The sequence below is a fragment of the Erpetoichthys calabaricus genome, chromosome 17 (genome assembly GCF_900747795.2).
Source record: "Erpetoichthys calabaricus chromosome 17, fErpCal1.3, whole genome shotgun sequence".
Taxonomy (NCBI): Eukaryota; Metazoa; Chordata; class Cladistia; order Polypteriformes; family Polypteridae; genus Erpetoichthys; species Erpetoichthys calabaricus.
This window is the reverse complement of record NC_041410.2, coordinates 82024452-82047337: the sequence shown is the minus strand read 5'-3', so window position 1 is coordinate 82047337 and position 22886 is coordinate 82024452. Positions and strand designations below refer to the sequence as shown.

General features: G+C 37.1%; 1 protein-coding gene and 1 long non-coding RNA gene across 2 annotated transcripts in view; one reads left to right on the top strand and one right to left on the bottom strand.

The window, feature by feature from the left end:
• Window positions 1-22886, bottom strand: part of tyk2 (tyrosine kinase 2) — a 79411-nt gene that overhangs the window by 35684 nt on the left and 20841 nt on the right. The window contains exons 2-7 of the mRNA XM_028823027.2: window positions 14607-14841; window positions 13845-13968; window positions 8155-8308; window positions 6650-6813; window positions 6060-6444; window positions 4319-4510 (exon numbers count right to left, since the gene is read on the bottom strand). Of these exons, the coding sequence (XP_028678860.1) occupies window positions 4319-4510; window positions 6060-6444; window positions 6650-6813; window positions 8155-8308; window positions 13845-13968; window positions 14607-14787 (1200 nt within the window). The 5' untranslated portion in view covers window positions 14788-14841. The remainder of the gene's footprint in view (window positions 1-4318; window positions 4511-6059; window positions 6445-6649; window positions 6814-8154; window positions 8309-13844; window positions 13969-14606; window positions 14842-22886) is intronic.
• On the top strand, window positions 3042-3394 carry LOC127526192 (uncharacterized). Its single transcript, XR_007933823.1, has 2 exons — window positions 3042-3236; window positions 3271-3394. It is a non-coding gene; the product is annotated as an uncharacterized LOC127526192 (long non-coding RNA).

Genomic DNA, 22886 nt, shown 5'->3' with positions numbered 1-22886 from the left:
TATGCATGTTTTATGTTTAGTAATGTGGAATTCTGATTGGACCTATTAGAAAACTGGGAGCCTGTCCCTTTAAGTTTAAACACTGTGGTTGTTGATTAGGGCCCTCTAACTGGTGTCTCTAAAAAATTCAGGAATTGTTTCATATTTACAGTAACTCTTAAAAATTGCGCAATGAGCACAGAAAGAAAGAGTGTTTCTTTTTGGAGCTTAAAAAATAATTTTCTTGTTTTTAGACAATGGTCAAAACATGCGAATGGTTAATCTCCCATAAATGTATTTAAAAGCAGAATTAAAACTGGAGACTTAGACAAATCTAGATCAAAACAAGATGCCTTTGATAAATAGTTGTTTGCTTTATCATTTACTTGAGTGCTAGTCTTTTGCAGGGTCTTTCCTTTTTGTTAGTTAAGTATGAATGTGTGCCTGTGTGTGCTACATCCTTTTTAAAGTGCAATAGTGCTGACATCACATGCTTCACAGGTTTGTGCTACATTATTCATCAATGTACCACATCTGAAACCACAAAACGGTGCTGCCCTTTGAAAAACACACAGAATGATTTTATATATACAGTGATACCTTGAGATACGAGTTTAATTTGTTCCGTGACCAAGCTCGTAAGTCAAAATGCTCGTATCTCCAATCAATTTTCCCCATTGAAATTAATTGAAATGAGATTAATTTGTGCCAGCCCCCAAAAAACCATCCCAATTTTTTGTTAAATGTTTTCAACATAAGAAAAATGTATAATGAACAAATATTGTATACAAACAAAATAAAACCTAATACATAAAAGAGAATCTAAAGAAATAAACAGATGTTGGTGAAGCCAATTAGCGTATTGTAATGTTTTTTTCTTTCACTTCACTTTTGCTTAACTTAATTTTCTTCTTCACTAGTTTTTTTCTTTTTTGCCATGCTTTCCTCACTTTCATTCTCAAGGCGTTTCAATAGAAACCTATCCAAGGAGCTTTGTTTAGTCCTCCCCTTTAGAATGTTTCTGAAATGAGTTAGGCAAGTGTCATTAAATAGCGCAGCTGCACGTTCAGTTTCTTTTCAATAAAGTCATGCGTGAGGCAAGTGTCATTAAATAGCGTGGCTGCACGATCAGTTTCTTTTTAATTAAGTCAAGTGTTAGGCAAGTGTCATTAAATTGCGCCGCTGTATGATCAGTTGTAATTTTTTCAGGGTGTTTCTTTTCTTTAAAGTTCAATGATTACATCTTGCCTGAAGAAGGGGCCTGAGTTGCCTCGAAAGCTTGCATATTGTAATCTTTTTAGTTAGCCAATAAAAGGTGTCATTTTGCTTGGCTTTTCTCTTTAAAGTTTGAAAGTTTTTCCCACATTCCAAACACTTCCTTTATCTCACTTTAAGAGATAACCTCCTCTGAGATACCGATCTCCTGCAGAACCTCCGTATGTTGCTGTGTCTGTAGTTCCGTCAAATCCTTTGTCGTCAGTTCCTCGGAATGTGCGGGGACAAGCTCTTTGATGGCTCGTATTTCAAATTTTGGCTTGTAACTCAAGACAAAAAATCGACCTAGTGACGGCTTGTATCTCAAAAAACTTGCACGTTGGGGCACTTGTATCTCAAGGTAGCACTGTATGTGTATATATACATACATACCTGTATATATTATATTTTTGTTTTAAAAAACACACAAATGAAAATATAGTTTCTGATAAAATGTGGGGTGTGGTGAAGCATTTAAACTTGCACCTTTATGCCATGAAATACTATTTAATCAGTGATCTGGAAAGTAGCACAGGAGATGTTTGAGCACTGATGAGAAACAACAACCACTGATAAAAATGGAAGTGCACATACAAGGAGTCCGGTAGATTTGGAACCTGTAGAACTGTCAGAACAGCTAGGACTAATAAATTATTAATAACTGAAAAGTTGTTCCTCCTGTTTGCTTAAAGTCAGCCAACATATTACACATATATGGGATGAGCATTCCTAATCTTACAAGATAAGAGGATACACATGATCAAATACAGAAGTGCAACCAGCTAAATTACAATAATAATTCATAACACCGAGCCATTATTAGAATTGCATTAATGTGACAAACACACTAAACATCAAATGAGATGAATATGATGTACAGACTCAATTGTAGATCTCGAGTATTTGCACTGGAGAACTTTATAGCTTTTATAGTTTTTTCGTCAGTTAATATTGGCTACCTGTTTTCACTTCTCAGGCCAACAAGTCAGGAAAATCTTTAATCAACCTTCATTCCATCATGTCTACTGTGCGAACTAATTGATGAGCGCTACATCAGCTTTAATAAGGTGTGGGTATACATGCAAAAAGCATATTTTTGCAAAAATAAAAATGTGATTTGTAGCAGTGTTGGGTTTTCCTAATGTAATTAGAGCAGTTGACAGAACTTAAACTGCAATAAGGATGCCTAGTGAGAAGGAAGCTACTTTTATTAACTGTAAGCAGTGACATTCCATTATCACACAAGTCATCTGCGATGTCATTATGAGTTTTTTTGGCACATTCACGTAAACATATTTATAAGATGTTTGTGATTTATAAACTGCATAGAAATGAGCATACCCCAGGTTTTTTAAATTAGATGTTTTTTTTTTTCCTTTTGCAAATGCATACTTTCTTTCTCGAATCTAAACAAAGTTTTTATAAATGAAATCCATGGTGTGGCATTTTCCCAAAAGCATCTAGCTGCAGTCCTGTACAGCTCCTCTTAATTGAAGAGGTTGTCACTTTGCATTATACATTAGTGATGTTACACATACACCCAGTTACACCCCAGCTGAATCGCAGAGCTACACAGATATGCCCCTGGACCATTTTCAATTTTCCACTTGTGGCATTTTTTTTTTTTTTTAAAAAAACAACAGGGGTGCCGCACAGCACATTTAAACTACCATGCAGGTATTATCATTTAACTCCCCACCTGATCCCTCCTGTGCAGCATCTGTCCCATATCATGAACATCCTTCCCTTCTTTGATAGTCAATCGAGTGAGGGGATTTCATGGCACTCGCTGTTTCATGCCGCCCCCCAAATCATCGATCATGTTTTGTAGCTTCCTAGCACTTGATGCTTCTTGGGAGATAAATCAACTCATCACTAACTCATCACAAACCTTCTAGGAGTGTACATATTATAATTAATCCATGTTACTGCAGTAAACACTTTTTAAGTGATTTGTTCAGAAATTAACATTAAGTATTATACAGTTTTTTGTGTTGTTTAGTGTCATTTATTATATTTATGTGTTGTAAAATAAAGTCACTTTCAATTTTTATCTGATATACTAAATATAATATGATTTATCAAGGGGTGGGTGGCTTAAACCTTTGGGCTTAGTGTTTGTCTTCTTAGTTGAAAACTAACCACAATGAAGTCATCTGGAGGAAAACCTTGTGAACTGTGCAACACCCTGGTTTCCCCAGGGTGTGTTTTGGGGTGTTACAAGCTAAATGTATTCTCTGACAATGTTTCATGATGAATGACATCTAAGTTGCCTAACTTCACTACTATTGAGTAGTAAAATGATAAAAACAAATATTATAGCATTGAAGACAACAGCTGCATTTCTTCTTCACCAGGAGCAACTGAAAATATCTGTCATTGCAATAGGTTTAAAAATCACAGCTTTGAATGCCTTTTTAATGATGGAAAAACTATTATATGCTGCCTCCACCAACACTTACAGCTTTTAAAATGACAAATGTGTGCATTTGTATCTTCACAGAATATTTTGGACAAACACTGCTTAGAAAAAGGCTTTAGCCGTAGAATCTGCTCCCAAACATGTCCTAAAAATAAGCCCTCTCTCAAAAACCACTGAAACCGCTTCTTTAAGACATTGTAGTTAACCGAATAAGAACTTAGGGCAAGAGCATTTTAGACATGACCATAATGAATGGATATAAATCAATTATCTCAGTGAGCAAACTTAAAATTACACATTTCATCAAAAATTTTTTGTTTAATCTGCAAGTTACAAGCATGCACATTAATGTTTGATCCTGATCTGAACCCTATAGTTTTTCATAGACCTAAAACAATACTGAAAGGTTTTTACTATATTAGCTTGCCACTACAGGGCTGTACACAATAAATGAAAGGGGGGAAAAAAGAAAAACCTAAAGTAACATTCAACTCAACAAGTAAGATTTGGTCAGACTGAACAAAAGACAATAGCTATGAAGGACAGTAAGCAAGTTGCTTTAGTTTGAGGTTCATTTTCAAGATTATAAAGTCTCAGCTGCAATGAATAACATAAAATACATCAAAAATAAATATATACTCAAATACAGCAACAGAAACTTACCATTGACTTATTGTCTGCACGGCTTACACTCACACTAGAGTGATTTATCACAATATGTGTAATTTCAGGAAAGTCACAGAAAAAGGACCATTTTTGGTCAATAGTGTGTGGCTGTTGAGGAAGCTTGCTTTTGTGTTTGCTTCTTTTATTCCTTCCAAAATAGATCCTGCTTCCACTGCCATTTTCTACAGGCTAAATAAGAAATATTAATTAACAGAACTGACATTCTCAGTTATTCCCTTTAAAGTAACCATAGTAAAGTAACCAAATTAAAAAGATACAAAAGTATGAAGTGAATTTAATTAAGTTGAGAAAATGTTTAAATCCAGATTAACAAGATAAATAAAATTTTCAAAGTCAATATTGAGTTATGATTACCTATACATAAACTACATTTTCTTAATTCACTGAATCTGCTTTCTAAAACTACAAACAGGGACTGGATTTACTAAGAAATTCCTCAAATTAGCTTTGCAGTGTATCAAAATGCTATAAAGAGTGAAAAAGCAACCCATTAATTCTAAATGTCCCAACTGAACTGTTCTCATGAGAAGATAATCATGTAAAAGTAAAATCATCCCCTTGTTCAACTGGGTATTTCTTGCTAGCCCCAAACAAAACATATAATTACATAGTTTCTTCTTTAATACAGATGTTTAAAGTTGTAATTTAGGATAACGACATATATAGTGGGGCGGCACTGTGGTTAAGTGGTAGCGCTGCTGCCTCGCAGTAAGGAGACTTGGGTTTGCTTCCCGGGTCCTCCCTGCGTGGAGTTTGCATGTTCTCCCCGTGTCTCCATGGGTTTTCTCCGGGTGCTCCGGTTTCCTCCCACAGTCCCTAGTGTGTGTGTGTGTGTGTGTGTGTGTGTGTGTGTGTGCCCTGCCAGGGGTTTGTTTCTGCCTTGCGCTTTGTGCTGGCTGTGATTGGCTCCAGCAGACCCCCATGACCCTGTGTTAGGATAAAGTGGGTTGGACAATGACTGACTGACATATATAGTGAATTCACCATAGTGTCAATGCTCAGCTTACCATCTAAACAAATAAATAAGTCACATCAATGATGCAAAAAGCAGCTGCAAAAATTACAGTGACACTATGTAAGACTGTGAGTCAGATGTAAAATGTAAGGGACCTGAATTTAATTATATACATTTACTAAACTGTATCATATTTCTAGACAATGGTAGCCTATATTGAGCAGTAATACAGACAGGTTTCTTTCCACTGGTAGTTGTACTGAAAGAATTATTTCAACTCTCTTTAAAAATGGAGTTAAAAAATAAACAAATAATAATGAAAATAAATTTAGATATTGTCAATCTTATCTAAAAATGCTAAAATACCACAGTGGGCTGCATTGCTAGATCACACATATAAGAACAAGTGTTATATTTTTAGCCTTATCATAAACTGTATGGGAACTCTGTAGAACTCCAGTATGCTATGGTGTGAGAATTTAATTTTAGATTAATTGGTGGTTCTCACCTAATCCAATATCAAGAAGAACAAGTGTGTGCACAAGTATTTCCTATGATGGGCCAATATAACATCTAGAGTTTGTTTCTGTCAATTTTATAATTTTTCTTTTGTGTGGTTTGTGGGTTTGTATGCATGCATGAACGTGTGAAAAAACATTCTGTTTTGACTTTTATAATAATGCTAGAGAGTGCAACAACATATTAAATAAATATGTTTAACCTGCAACTAGATGGAGGCATACACAAACAAAAACCACTCACCTCATGCTTTAACCGTCGCCACTTTATTCCTTCTGTCCCAGATACAAGTACTTCAAAGGTAGCAGCTTTACTTTGCACAGCAATGTACTCTGACTCTGACTGCCCAAAACCTCCATTCTGATTATAAAAATTAGCCCTCTCACCTTCAGACTGAAAATCTAAATCCAAAACCTTGAAAAGCTCTAAACCAAAGTTGGGAACTAAAGTTTCCAAAGTGGACAGGTATTTATACATAATGTCCTGAGCACTTAATTTTCCAAGGCTGACAGTGTGCATATTGAAACCTTTAACAAAATTTTTGAAGACAGTTCTAATACGCAGTTTTGTTAAGTAGTTGTTTTGTTGAATCTGTTTGCAGAAGGATTTGGGGATGCAGCGCATAAAGCTGGATGAGATAAAACAGGAAAAGCAAGTGTTAGACTGTATTGTAATTAAAATGTCTCATTTTTACATTACAAATTAGACTATAAGCATCACTTAAAAATAAACATTATTAAATAATTGGACTATAAGGTGTTATTATTTAGTCACTTATACAATATGCAGTTATGGCAAGAGTTTGGCAGGTATGAGGTATGACAGCTAATCACCTTGTTTCTTTTGCCACTTCTTCTAAAGAGCGTCCAGACTGCACAGCAATGTGAGATAAGTGCAAAACTGCCATTCCCAAACTCTCATTTTTAAACTTGTTTACTTCTTGCTCATTCTGAAAGTCTTTGATTGATACTGCATCATCAGTAAAGTCACTCCTTCCCTAAAGTTGAAAAAAAGTATTTAAAACATTGAGCCTTTTCTAATAAATCCATCCATTCACATTCATGTGTGTGAGATTAAATGAAAAGAAATAATAATAAAAAATTTAAAAAAAGACAGAAACTCTTGTCCTGTTCCATTCTTCCTTGTCCAGGCTGATGGAAGGGACACCAAGGACTTTCAGAGTCAAAAAGTCCTCTCCTTTTCCCTAGGTTACTCAAGGAAACCAAAAACTTCTCCCAAAAGAAAACTAAATCAAATTAAACTAATTCCCCAGCTCACTACATTATCCCCACTTCTCAGTGTTCTAGGGGATAATAAAGAGCATGTACACCCACTCCTACCCTTACTTAGGCTGCTCAGGAGTCCTGTGGTGTACCCTCAACCAGCGGGACACTCTTTGCTTAAAAACAAAGACATCTGTCTTCTCCATTCAAATATGCCCTCAGGATCCCTTGCTTCAATCCTGATGGATGCCTCACCCAGCCCCACTCCACTTACCAAGCGTGCCTTCACTATGGTTGCACTACACAATAAAACCAAGAAAGAAGCTTTCAAAATCCACAACCCAATTTATAAAGTACTTTAAAATTTATTAGAATTCATCAAATCTTCAAAGATGTCATATTACCCAGAGCACAAAAAAACTACAGAAGTAGCTTCTTCCTGAACAATTCTTCAATATATTGTATTTTTATTAAGGATTCTTATTTCTGATCTATGCACCACTACTGCAGAGGCAGATAAAGATGTTTGTAGTTCTCTGGATATTATTTTAGGATTACATTTTACTTCTTTTACTACCCTCACTGTGGCCCAAGGAGAAATTTTAAAAGGATGTCCAACTCTTCACAGGGTTGCTACTGTTTTAAAAGCTCTCCATGTGGATGCTTCACTCACTACGAACTTACTTGGTGGCAGCTCGTAGAATTATGCTCTTGCAAACAACCAAACCTGTCTTCAAAGCAAGTGCAGCACCCAAAAAAAGCTTACGAACTTGGGAACAAAGTACTAAACAAACAGTTATACACAAAAAATAAACTGTGCTAAATGTACAAATTGAAATGTGCTTTGGGTAATAAACGTACTACAGAAATGTAAAAACAGCTTTAAATCCATTCAATTCTCTCTTTCTGGTATTTGAGAACTAGAATTATCTTTACTCAAATTAACCTAAAAGAATTAACATTGTGATTCACAATAACAAAGAATTTATTATTTATGTAAATAAAATAATTAAACTGAAGGTTCCTCTTTACTGAAATACTGATAACTGTGAATTAACTTAAAACACGGTTTGCTGTCAATATACTACAATTCATTTAATACAAACAGCTCTTACCTGTGCAAATAAATACTCCAAGGATGGCTGATCCAAAAGTGAACTTCCCTGATCCAACTTTAGTTTATTTCCACTAGAATCATATTGTTTAGGTGCATATCTGTACACCGATGCTTCTTTCTCGCTCCCTCCATGCCAGTTGCGAAAATAAAATCTGACGAAGAAGTAAAAATTTATTTATGTCTGACGATGTCTTTATACCTTTAGATTTACAACAATTATGAGTTTAAAAAAAAGAGAAAAAAATAATCACTGAATTTTTATCCTGTAACAGAAAAACACATTCTTATGAACAAAAAGAAAAAAAGCATAATGATCACAGAGAAAATTGAAAGAAAAAAAAAACTGACACTTCGTATTTCTTTAATTATTTCAAAATAGATCACCATTTACTTTCTTTCTTTTACTGAACAACAAAATCCTATTAAAATGAAACTATTCCACTCAATTTCAGAGATCTGTATTTAACTCCTGGGGGAAATTGTTGGTAAATATTACAAAAATATTTTCTATATCCACAAAGCTTTGTCTCACATCCCACAAAAAATGTATTTTAGGTTAACTGGTGACTATAATTTGTTTCTGCATTAATAAGTTTGTGCTTGCATGTGCCCTGTCATGAAAAGGCACCTTATCTAAGGTTTTTCCCTGACTTGAGCTCAATGCTGCCAGGATATGCTCAGGCTTCCCAGAAAGTGTGTTTTAAAAAACAGATGGATGTTTTGGCTAGGAACAAACACTCTTTTAGATAAAGGTGATAAAGGTTCCAAAATAAAATATACTTTGATAAAATTGAAGGATAAAATTTGAAACTGGGACAAATACAAAACCAATAGATGCCAAAATGAAGAACTGTTTACAGTGGCTGATAAGTATGATTTGCTATTTTAAAATATAAGGTTTCCCCACTAAACAGAGAATACTAAGTAGGAAATCTGATAGCACAATCTAAAGCTCAGAGAAGTAGCTAGCGGACCCCTTAATGTAATCCCCAAAGCTTTTAAGCTGTACTTGCATTACCACATCATCTAATTAATAATGAAGCATCCCTGACTATCTCACATGTTTCAAATGCAGAAAAGAAGCTGATGAATAAGGATTACTTTAAAATGACAGACATTAGGCACATTAGGCATCAAGCAATGGATCTTAGCAACTCTAGTTTGAAGCCAATTAAAAAAATAACCACTTTTATAAAATGTAGCATGTACTGTACTAATTCATCAGACCGATTGTGTTAAAATTCTGAACCATTTACTTGCCTTCCTTAAAAGATTATGAAGAGTCAGTGATTGTCTAACCCACTTAGTCCTGAGCAGAGTCACAGGGGTGCTGGAGCCTATCTCAGCTAAAACAGGGTGCAAGGCAGGAACAAACCCTGGACAGGGCACCAGTCCATCACAGGGCTATTACACACACACACACACACACACACACACACACACACACACACACACACACACACACACACACACACACACACACACACACACAATCCCAAACAAACACTAAGGCCAATTTAGTGTCGCCAATCCACTTACCTGCATGTCTTTGGACTGTGCTATAAAACTGGAGCACCCAGAGGAAACCCATGCAGACATGTGGGGAAAATGCAAACTCCATGCAGGGAGGTCCCAGGATGCAAACCCTGGTATCCTTACTGCAAAGAAGCAGCATTACTACTGAAACATCGTGCCGCACAGCTTGTAAATGTAAATATTTTAAATCTACAGATCTTCACTACCCATATTTATGTGTTTTTCCTTGTGTAGAGATACTGATGGTTTACATGTGGTTGGTAATCCAACATATACTGACCCACTTAAAACTGATGAATTACTATTAAGTGTGTTAGCTTTTCCAAGTATTTGTTATGGACTTATGAATTGCTTAACTGTTATTAGTGCAATCAAGCATATACAGTACACTCAGGCTTTACATAAACACTGCCGATATTTTTTTTAATAAAAAGAGTGGGTTAATAGTTTCAGAAAAAAAATAGTAAATCAAATACTCAAGAACCGGATACATTTTGCTACTACTCTATTCAGCAAAAATTGAGATCTGAACATTATATTAACATTTTATATTTTATGTATAGGTGGGCCTAGGGTTATGGTGGTCTCAGCTTAAAGCAATTTTTATTTTTATATTTTTATATATATATATATATATATATATATATATATATATATATATATATATATATATATATGGTTGAAATAGTTTACTGTCAAATAAATGCAAAGAGTACGCGACACGTGTTTCGCCCTCATTCTGGGCTCATCAGGCGTACACACTCCACTGCACTCCCTCTTGGGAATCGAACCTCGGACGTCAGCGTCAGAGGCGATGTCCCTAATGTTGCGCCACAGCGTGTGGTTCGTTTATTTGACAGCATGTAGATCGGGGTAATTACATTCACGGCATTCGTAGTCTGTGTCACAATCTGATTGTATGGGTGGTTACCTACCAGGTAACGCTTGTGGTTGGCCAGCAATCTGCTAACATCCGCCACGGTGCCCTCAGTTTGTGAGGAGCAGATCACAGAATGGTTGAAATAGTTTACTGTCAAATAAATGCAAAAAGTACGCGTTACCTGGTAGGTAACAACCCATACAATCAGATTGTGACACAGACTACGAATGCCGTGAATATACACACACACACACACACACACACACACACACACACACACACACACACACACACACACACACACACACAAACAGTCCACTGCAAACGATTTCTGTGTTAGTCATAAATAATAATACTAAATACTGTTCTCAAAACACTTACAGTTAGGTCCATAAATATTTGGACAGAGACAACTTTTTTCTAATTTTGGTTCTGTACATTACCACAATGAATTTTAAATGAAACAACTCAGATGCAGTTGAAGTGCAGACTTTCAGCTTTAATTCAGTGGGGTGAACAAAACGATTGCATAAAAATGTGAGGCAACTAAAGCATTTTTTTAACACAATCCCTTCATTTCAGGAGCTCAAAAGTAATTGGACAAATTAAATAACTGGAAATAAAATGTTCATTTCTAATACTTGGTTGAAAACCCTTTGCTGGCAATGACAGCCTGAAGTCTGGAACTCATGGACATCACCAGATGCTGGGTTTCCTCCTTTTTAATGCTCTGCCAGGCCTTTACTGCAGCGGCTTTCAGTTGCTGTTTGTTTGTGGGCCTTTCTGTCTGAAGTTTAGTCTTCAATAAGTGAAATGCATGCTCAATTGAGTTAAGATCAGGTGACTGACTTGGCCATTCAAGAATTTTCCACTTCTTTGCTTTAATAAACTCCTGGGTTGCTTTGGCTGTATGTTTTGGGTCATTGTCCATCTGTATCATGAAACACCGCCCAATCAATTTGACTGCATTTAGCTGGATTTGAGCAGACAGTATGTCTCTGAACACCTCAGAATTCATTTGGCTGCTTCTGTCCTGTGTCACATCATCAATAAACACTAGTGTCCCAGTGCCACTGGCAGCCATGCACGCCCAAGCCATCACACTGCCTCCCTCCACCGTGTTTTACAGATGATGTGCTATGCTTTGGATAATGAGCTGTTCCACGTCTTCTCCATACTTTTTTCTTGCCATCATTCTGGTAGAGGTTGATCTTGGTTTCATCTGTCCAAAGAATGTTTTTCCAGAACTGTGCTGGCTTTTTTAGATGTTTTTTAGCAAAGTCCAATCTAGCCTTTCTGTTCTTGAGGCTTATGAGTGGCTTGCACCTTGCAGTGCACCCTCTGTATTTACTTTCATGCAGTCTTCTCTTTATGGTAGACTTGGATATTGATACGCCCACCCCCTGGAGAGTGTTGTTCACTTGGTTGGCTGTTGTGAAGGGGTTTCTCTTCACCATGGAAATGAGTCTGCGATCATCCACCACTGTTGTCTTCCGTGGACGTCCAGGTCTTTTTGCGTTGCTGAGTTCACCAGTGCTTGCTTTCTTTCTCAGGATGTACCAAACTGTAGATTTTGCCACTCATAATATTGTAGCAATTTCTATGATGGGTTTTTTCTGTTTTCGCAGCTTAAGGATGGCTTCTTTCACCTGCATGGAGAGCTCCTTTGACCGCATGTTGTCTGTTCACAGCAAAATCTTCCACATGCAAGCACCACACCTCAAATCAACTCCAGGCCTTTTATCTGCTTCATTGATAATGACATGACGACGGACTTGCCCACACCTGCCCATGAAATAGCCTTTGAGTCAATTGTCCAATTACTTTTGAGCCCCTGAAATGAAGGGATTGTGTTAAAAAAATGCTTTAGTTGCCTCACATTTTTATGCAATCGTTTTTTTCACCCCACTGAATTAAAGCTGAAAGTCTGCACTTCAAGTGCATCTGAGTTGGGTCATTTAAAATCCATTGTGGTGATGTACAGAACCAAAATTAGAAAAAAGTTGTCTCTGTCCAAATATCTATGGACCTAACTGTATGTACAGTGTTAGCTAATACCAGGAAATACCTTAGGAAAATGTTGATGATCTACTTTGCAGTAATGTAGTTCAATATAGTTATCTAAAGAAAGGTCCTATACTATCAACTGACTGCTAATTGAAGATGAATTGACCCAAAACATTCATTTTTGTTATTTTTGACCAATATAAACTCAGATTATTGTATGTTTATAACTTAGTTGTTCTTGCATAAAAAATAAGATGCAATTGATATATTTTACACACATGTATTTTTCTTAAAGGAGCGATTACCAGGAAATGAGCCCACAAGACCTATTACTATGCATATGTCAAACAGCAGGACACTAAAATAAACAAAAATATATTTTCTGTCATGAAATGTGTATGAATAATCACCCCACCAAATTAAAAATTTTTGCTATGTAAGATGCGCAGTGAGTGAAGCATTAAAGAGAGTCCAAAAAAAGAACTTTTCAACAAGTCTCACAAAACACTGATTTTATAACATAGTGAAAACTTTAATGTAGATTGAGTTCATAGGGTTTTAACCAACAGTGGCAAACAGCAATGCTGAGCACTCTGCAACAGACTAGATTACAAGTAAGATATTAGTTTGATTCTTATGGAGACTTTTAAGTATGTCTATAGGGCGAAGTTTCCAGAACAACTTTCGCTCAAGGACTGATTCTATTCACAAAGCCACTTTTCCTAAGAAAACCTGCCTAAAGAAGGCAAAGTGTGACTGTATGTTTTAAAGCTGTTCTGAAACTACAAGGGATGACAGGAAAAAGCTTTGTTTTGTCAGCTGGCGCATGAGTGTAGTGAATATAATGGTAAGACAAAACAATTCACTTCTTTGTAGGATCTGGTAATTATCGACAGCCGCTCACACAACATACCATTCCTGAAATCGCATTATACAAAACAGGATCATGGGGAAATGCAATCTGTCCAAGTTAACAAAAGTTATAACACAGGGACCAAGCCTAGACAAAATTCAAAGCAAAAGAAGGGAATACCCACTGACTCTTTTTGACCTAATAACATAACAGCCTGTGATCTTTACATGGGAGGAAACAAAATTGCTCAAGTACCAAGATAGAAACAGCCAAAGTCAGATATCAAAAAGGATTCTTAGTACTGTGAAAAGGCAGTGGTAACCACTGTGCAATTATAACAGTAAACTTCTACCATAAACAATAAAACATATTATCAAAACTGATGAAACCAGATAAAGCTAACAAAATATACCTCATTCGGTAATACACTGTAAGGTTGAACTTCTTCTCCAACATAAATACATGGCTAGGGCTGAACCAGCATTTTTCTTCTGGATTATACAGTGCGAATAGACTGTGGCAAAGGGGTGAAATACCTAGGCAATTAAAGGTGAAAGTAAGAGAATTCAAATGTAATGGTTATATGCGATAGAAATGGTTTTAAATTAAGCCTTGTTTCAGATAGATACATTACAGAAAAAACAAACAACATTACAGCTTGTAATTATGAGAAGCATTTTACTTTCTTTTATGCCACAAGTATTATTGATAAATATTTCTTTTCATATTTTATTAGTTAAAGTATGTATTTTTTTACATTTATTTTAGTATTTTATGGTCACTGAACAATAAATCTACAGAATTTCATTTTGTTAATTAAAAAAGTATAGTTAACACATCTAGTCTGTAATTTAATTATAAAAATACATTTTAATATATAACATAAAAATTCTATTTCTCTAGTTAGGCAGCATATTACTGCATAAAGTTTTTTAAAGGGATGAAGAAAAAGAAGAGAAAAAAAGCAGAATCAGCCGATCAAGTAATATGAAATATAGGTGCATACCTGGCAACTGCACAACATTTCCAAATAATTTTGCTAAACAACAATGTGCATTATTTTATATTCATCTAACATATACATACATACACACACACACACACAAGAGAATTAGAGAACTAAATTTATTTACTTTTACATAAACACACATTTATTACAACCACTCACTCTTACCAACACGCTTTGCTGCTTCAATGCAAATATTCTCTGCAGTAACATTTTCTTCTTTGTACTCAAGGAATGCTTCTCCTTCCTTGGACCAATAGAGAAATACACGGAGAACTGGATGCAATTCCTTTTGGTTCCGCTCTGCGTGAGGCTCTCCGTGTTTAACTGAACCCCGGCACAGTGACATTTTCCAGCTTTCACATCAGGGTTTGGTCACTGACAGCAAACAAAGACAACAAATCTGAAAAGCAGTAAAATGTAAATTTAGGATACATTAAATTTTCGCGAAACACAAAAAATGTTATTTTCATTGCATAATTAGGACATTTACTTTCAGACTGCAATCAAGATTATCTATAAAGATTGTTTTCTTTCTTCAATAGAATGTGTATTGGGTGGGGGGGGGAAGAGAAGGGGTTTTCCAAGGCTTCCGCAAATGGCATATAGAAAACTGAACTGAAGTGTACTGCATCCTCTTTCAAATTTATTTATGATCTCTGTAAACTGAACCCACTTTTGAAAGTCAGATTCCCAAGAAAGTAAAGATGGTTAAAAAGAAACAAGAACATTATCAGGTTTAATACATTTCATGAGAAAGTTATAAACTCAGTAGATTTTATGGACTTTCAAAGCGGTGTACTTGTTAGGGTCTAATTTTAATTTAATTTATCTTGAAGTGAAAGAAGCCATAGTAAATGAATACTACTACAGTTATGATATACTGTTATGCATACATTATGTTTAGAACATTACAATTTCAGCAGGAAAAAAAAAATTACAATTCTTATGTACCCATCATGTTATTCACGTAGATGCACAGATTTTAAATATTTGGTATTTGCAACATTTAATATGTAGGGAAAAACCTACAGTATGGAACAAACATCAAAACATGCTTTCTCTAGAGCAGCTTATAATAGCCCTGAGCCAGCTCAATGTACTTCACATTTTTAATACCCCACAGGAGCAGAAAATGTAGATCTAAACACAATAGTGAAAACTGACCTGACTAAGAGTCTTGATTATTTTGTCATGAAATGACAAATGATGGACAAATGGAAAACAAAAAACAGAAGCACACTAAATAAAACATGTAGATTAAATTACAGATGCACTATCACATTTTTTCAAATGCCAGAGGAACTGCAGCAATGTGATTAAAATGCTGAAGGACAGATACCTTTGACTTCCTCTTACTCTTGAACTCTATATTCTAGTGGGTTATTCTGAAAAGCCACCAGCACGCACTAACAGAATTTTATTTCTCACATGACCTTTTCTACTGCTTCTGCTCATTTAGAACACTTCTAGTTGAAGGTAAAGGAGGAAGGGACACAGTCACATTTTATACTGATGACCCCATGCACTAAGAGTTTCATACCACAATTAGTAGCAACAGGAGTACAGAATCTCTCTCATATATCTGCCAAGGAGCTATGAGAAGAGGGGGTGTAAATTAGTAGGGGGTTTTACTGAATTTTAACAGAACAGAAAACTAAGGGTTACCTTTCTACATGAAGAGTCGTTACTTCAATTGCCAAAAAACATTAGAATGCTTAGAAACGGAGAGTTTAAAACGATGAGGGAAGACTATTTGAACAACAGTTGGGCTGTGTTTAATTTGTTACATATTCTGCATTCACTCACTGCATATTCAACAATACAATACAATTTATTTTGGTAGAGCCCAAAATCACACAAGAAGTGCCGCAATGGGCTTTAACAGGCCCTGCCTCTTGACAGCCCCCCAGCCTTGACTCTCTAAGAAGACAAGGAAAAACTCCCAAAAAAACCTTGTAGGGAAACCTTGGGAAAGGCAGTTCAAAGAGAGACCCCTTTCCAGGTAGGTTGGGCATGCAGTGGGTGTCAAAAGAAGGGGGTCAATATACAATACACAGAATAGAACAAATCCTCAATACAGTATAAAAATAAAAATTTTAGAAGTACGGAGCAGAATTTAACAGTAGATGATATCACATAATAAGATTTGGATATATTTAGAGTCCTGGAGACCTCATCCATCAAGCGGCCTCCCCCATTTGGCCATTCCACGGCTGAAACAGTGCTGGGCCAGCCAATCCGATGAAAGGACCCCTCTTTCCCACGATTCCTGCGATCCTCCATCAGGGATGATTTTAACTTATGCAGGCAAAACAACTTGACAGGTGCCACAGCACCAGGTAAGAATGAAGCAATAGCAATGTACAAGAATACCCAATCTTCATTTTCTTTCTGCCATTGTGGTGATCATCACTTGGCTTCTTGATCACTTCGTCGTAAATACATGACCAAAGGTCACCTTGCAATCCTTTACTGCCATCAGGTTGCCGCTACAATTTTATATTCAGTATTGCTTATTGCTTGTCAATGTGCTTCAGTATCTTGTCTTCTTATTCTTTGTCACTTAATTGCCTTATGTAATGTGCTTGACGCTTAGGAGATGCTGCATTTTTTTCCTTTCTACAATTATGGTGGTTATCCCTTGGTTTCTCAATCATTTTGCCATAAACAAATGCAAACAGGTCATGGCCACCGGGTTGCAACTACCTAAATGTTTTTAAATTTCCAGAACATACCATGTCAAAAGCTATCAATTAAGACCAAATTCAAGATTTTAGTCCCAGGAGTTTGCAAGTAATCGTGTGACACATCGACGGACCTTAACATTATACTGTATACTGTAAAGTTTTACTAAACTTTCATGTAATATCTCAGATCATTGATAGCAAACAAGCAAACCATGCTGAACAACTAGTCTGGAACTTTTGCTTTTCCACCCTGCTACCTACCTTTTGACACGGAATAAACATATTGATATGCCTTTCAGTCGAGGTGGATGTACCGTGAGATTCACTGCTGCACTCACTGCGCTGTTCTGTCTGGTGCTGGAGTCTTTGACTTTTTTTCTTTTTGCAGATAAGACTGTTTTCTGCTCTGCATTCATTTTGCTCTGTAAACACATACACATGCTAACGTTTCATGCATTTGCATGTGTGTAATGCAGCATCATAATTTACCATGTTAACCGTACCAAAAAAAAAAACACCCAATCACCCGAAACATTTGTTTTAGTCGCTTACCATGAAATTTATTATAGAGGGCTGTACTATGATTCAAATTATTCCTCACTTCAAACTGAAAGTCATGGTCATTATTCTAGCCTAGCAAATCTCACACTCATATCTGTATCATCCATCCATCCATTTTCCAACCCGCTGAATCCGAACACAGGGTCACGGGGGTCTGCTGGAGCCAATCCCAGCCAACACAGGGCACAAGGCAGGAACCAATCCCGGGCAGGGTGCCAACCCACCACAGTATCTGTATCACATAACGCTGAAATATTACCATGAAATTTAGTCACACAAGCAAGTTTACTTGCATTATAGAGGGATGTACTATGATTCAAATTATTCTTCACTTCAAACTGAAAGTCATGGTCATTATGTTTAGCCTAGCAAATCTCGCACTCATATATCTGTATCACATAACGCTGAAATAACATTCAGTTTATGCAATGATGCCAAGCCATCCTCCTCCGCAGAGCCTGTAACAGTGTGTTTCCTTTTCAAATATTTGTGCAATACCATGTGCTCTCGTGCCATGCAAGGTCAGACCTACACATTTGCAACTGACACGCTTTTATTCTGTAGCTCTAGAAGTCTTGGGTGGAACTTTCTACTAATCATCTGTCATTTTTCAAATGAATTCACAACTGAATGAAGTAGTGAGGTTTATTGCAAACACATTTTATTAGAACAGCCACACAAACTAGCTGGCAGGATGAACGTGGCAGGAGGATGAGATGAGTCAAGTGTTACACAATGCTGATGTGCACTGTTTGGTAATGATCAATATTATGGCCAAGGTCAGCAGGGCCACTGTTTTCAAGGTTTTCCAAACTGATGCTGCCAAGCAAACAGCCTCTACAAGCAACCTGTACTCAGGCAGGCCATTAAAGGAGAGAAGGTGGGCTTGTGTGCTACTCACGTTAGACCAGAAAAAGATTGTTTCCATGCACATCTTTTGGGACCTCTGATCTGTAGACAAAGCATAAAAACTTGGACAACTGCACAGAACACCAGTGCTCACCTACGGATGGATGGAAGCTGTGGATGGGACTGAAGGGCATGTCCTACTGTAACAGACTCAGAGAATTAAACCTGTTTAGTGCGAGCAGAAGAGACTGTGTGGGGACCTAATCCGGGTGTTTAAAATCAAAGGCAATGATAAAGTATATCCAGCAATATTCTTTCACCTTAAGGGCGAATTACATACTCAAGAACATCACTGGAAATTAAGTGTATTTAAAACTGAAGCCAGGAAGGACTTCTTTATGCAAAGAGTTGTGGGACTCAGGAACAAACTACTGAAGGCATGTAGTTGACGCAGAAACCTTAACAACAATTTAAAAATATGGATAAGATATTGGCACGGCTTAGCTATTAGCTAAACAAATGGACTTGATGGACTAAATAGTGTCCTCTTCTTTGACAAATTCTGTATGTGCTGAGGTGTCTCCCGTTGCACTGCCACACTCGAGTCCTAATTTGGGATTCTGAGGTGTTTTGTCATGTGGTGAGTGCAGCAATGTGCTGTATCAGTGCATGCTCCCAACCTCCTCCTCCTAGCCTGGAAAGCACCTCCTTTTATACTTCCAAGTTCCAGCCTTGATCCAGATCCAGGGCCAGGAAGACTTTATAGACCTCTTGGTGCCATCTAAGAGAGAACCCAAACAGTCCCAGGGTTCCCTGCAGTCATAACCCACTATCTATAAATGTAGGGCAAGACCCTGCAGAGGCCCAATCACCTAAAGATGTATGTGAGTCATTGTGCCTCCTTGCTGTCAACTATCATTTCTGGAATAATTCATTCCAGGGCACCAGCCATTATTTATTATGCTTGCATACCGAATAGCACATCAGCATTCCTCCAAGAAAAGGCCCAAAAACAATTTACTAATAGCCCTGACCATGTCTAGGAAAATACCACAATAAAGGAAAATCTCCAAAGAATGCTCTAGAAGGCAATCACATATCCCCTACCACTTACAAATATAGGAGTCAAACAAAAAAGGTAAGATTCCTATCTTCTACTTTTTATTTTGGTAATTTGATACTGTTATCTTTAAAAATGTCTGGAACACTGAAACGTTTATATTCAGGTGTTTGTTGACCTTTGTATATTGTGAAAAATAATCAGTTTTCCCGTTCTTAAACTACCACCACACCAGTGGCTATGCTAACACACATCATATTACACTTGTTCATTTAGAGATGTTTCCTTATTTAACTTGGAATCCATTATAGGCTCTAAATTACTCATCACTGAAAGGCAAAGAATGCGAATAAGAAGCACAATGTCATAGGTTCAGACTGTACCACTGACTCAACTGTGAAGCTCAGAGAGTCACTTAAGCTGCTTGCCATGAGAGTTAGACCAAATCAGTATGCATCACTGCAAAAAAGCTCAGGTACATTTAAAGCTTCTCTATTAGGAGGCAAAATGAAAGCATACACATTTCAAAATGCTGCCATTTTTAACCATAAAAAGGACGGTTGACATATAAATGAAAATTAAACAAAGAAGAAATTCTAAACATCATTAGAGAGGTTGATTTTTTGTAATTTCCTGGCCAGTTTCAAGACATACTATTATGAAGCTTTCAAATTAATTAGTTTTTTCAAATTGAAGACTGGAATCACAGCTTTAAGAAAAGATTTTTAAAAGACATTTGCAAAGAGTGGTGAATACGTGGTGTTATGGAATAATGTTTCACCTTACTGGCTTTCAGCTGTCAAACTGACTGAATATTATCACATCATCATCAGCATCTACGTCTATGGTCCAATCAGGTTACTGGACCGCCAATCCGCTCCCTCCAGCCTTTATGGCCCTGAGCAAGTTTCTCCAGCAGTCCCCATTAGAGGTATGTGGCCAAACCTCCTCATGACTGCCTCCAGGTCATGGCACAAGGTGTTTTTTGGCCGACCCCTCTTTCTTTGTGGATTCCAGGTGACGGCTTGTCTTGTGACACTAGTTGCAGGTCTGCAAGGGTGTGTCCAATCCACCTCCACCGTCTTTGAAGGATGTTGTCTCCAAAAGGCTGTTTAGTTTGTTGACACAGGTCTTCATTGCAGATCTTTTCTGGACAGTGGATCTTAAGAATCCGTCTGAGGCAGGTGTTGACAAAAACCTGGATTCTCTTCATGGTGGCAACATTGGTTCTCCAGGTTTCGGCTCCATAAAATAAGACAGGCTTCACAATGATGTTGAAAACTGACCTTGGTGTTGGTATTCATTTCAGAGGATCTCCAGACATTCTTCAGCTGAACGAAAGATGTCCTTGCCTTGCTGATTTGGGTTCTAACATCTACATCTGTTCCACCCTGTCTGTCTAGAAACATTGCCAAGGTAGGTAAAGTTGTCCACCTCTTCTAGCACCTCTCCTCCCAGGCATGACAGGCATTGCACTGGCTGTGTTGATCTTTAGCACCTTACTCTTACCTCCATTTATGTTGAGTCCCAGATTTTCTGAGGTGTCTGCTACGATGCTGGTCTTTTCCTGCATTTGTTGCTGGGAATGTGAAAGAAGGACCAGGGGCCTCATGCAGAACGCCGTGCGTAGAATTCGCACTAAAACATGGCGTAAGGACAAAAGTGGAAATGCGCATACGCACAAAAAAATCCAGATGCATAAATCTGTGCATTCACCAACTTCCATGTTCTTCCGCTCCATAAATCCCGGTCAGCGTGACAAGTAACGCACGTGCACGTGCCTGCAGTCCCGCCCCTACTCCTCCCAGAATTACGTTTCTTTGAATATGGAAATCAATATAAATAGCCCTTAAGTTCAGCGTTCTGTGAAAAGGCAATGGCAAAAGCACGTGGGAAAATAGAAGAATTTTAGCGAATGCTAAGTGGAGGCAAGGAAAAACGTACTATTTGTTGGTTTAAACAGTGGTATAAACAACAAAAGGAAGTTGATCGAGTGACAGAGTGTTGGAGAAACTCTAAAGCTCAAGTTCACAAAGTCGCACAGTACCCAAAACAAAAAAGTTGTCAGATATTAAAGTCGCCGTGAAAAGGCAAGTCGTAGCCCACCGTCTGAGTGTCATATGAAAGCTTATTAGGGTACAGAGAAAAGAAAAAAAAATAGGGACACAGTGAGAAAAAAGCTCGAAATGTCAACTTTAATCTCGAAATTTATTTATTCTAGTTTATTTTGTCATTAAAGTAGAACATCATAAACTTTTATTAAATTAAATCGTTTAATTTACTAGTTGCTCAAATCCCATTGTAACTAAAGTAGCACGTTAAATGCTTTGGTTTGTATTTGATCTTCTATGTGCTCTGAGTGTGTGAGTCACTACGTGCTTCTTAAACGGGCTTTCTCTTCCTCCGACAGGACACAGAATCCATTACATTCGTGATATTAGAGCTCTCTGAATAATTAAAATACTGAGATGTATACTTGATATTATTTTCATGATGATAGGAGTTAAATTATGTTATTAAACATGGGAACACGGTGATGCAGTGATTGTACATGCCTCACGCAAGATGCTTGCTGCGCTGTGGTCAACCTTCAATGAAATAATTTATTGCAGCAGTACTGTCTCTTTCAAACGTACTAACCTCCACTTCCTGTCCTTCCTTTTCTTTCTCCAAGTAACCAATCACCACACAATCAGCTCTGTAAAAGACGTTAAGCCATCTGTAAGCTTAAAACGCAGATTCTTCAAAACTTTTAAGGAACATTGAAATATCTTCGTAGTACATGTTTAATTATTCCATCCATCTATCCTTCTAGTGTCACGCCAGCACCAGCAAGAATACAGTGCGAGGAAGGTACAATCCCTGAACTAGCTAGCGCTGAGTCACCGTGTCCTCACATGTTTAATTATTAACAATACAGCTTATTTAAATTGTTAATATTTTAGCTGTATAATGTAAAACGTATTTTGCTGCGTTTCATCTTAAAAATGATATTGCCATCATATGTAAATATGCGCTTTATAAAGTGTCTCAGGTTGTGCAATATTATAACTATCACAAGTTTACAGTGAGGTAATTGTCCTAATAAGTACAAACAGTTCTACAAGGAGCACTTGATGGACTGATTGAGTGTGTTTATAGTTCTTGGGATGAAACCGTTTCTGAACTGCAATGTCCATACAGGAAAGGCTTTGAAGCATTTGCCGTATGAGAGCAGTTCAAATAGGCAGCATGGCTGAGGCAACGTGTGCTTGATGCTGTATACCGATAATTCTCTTTCCAATCAGC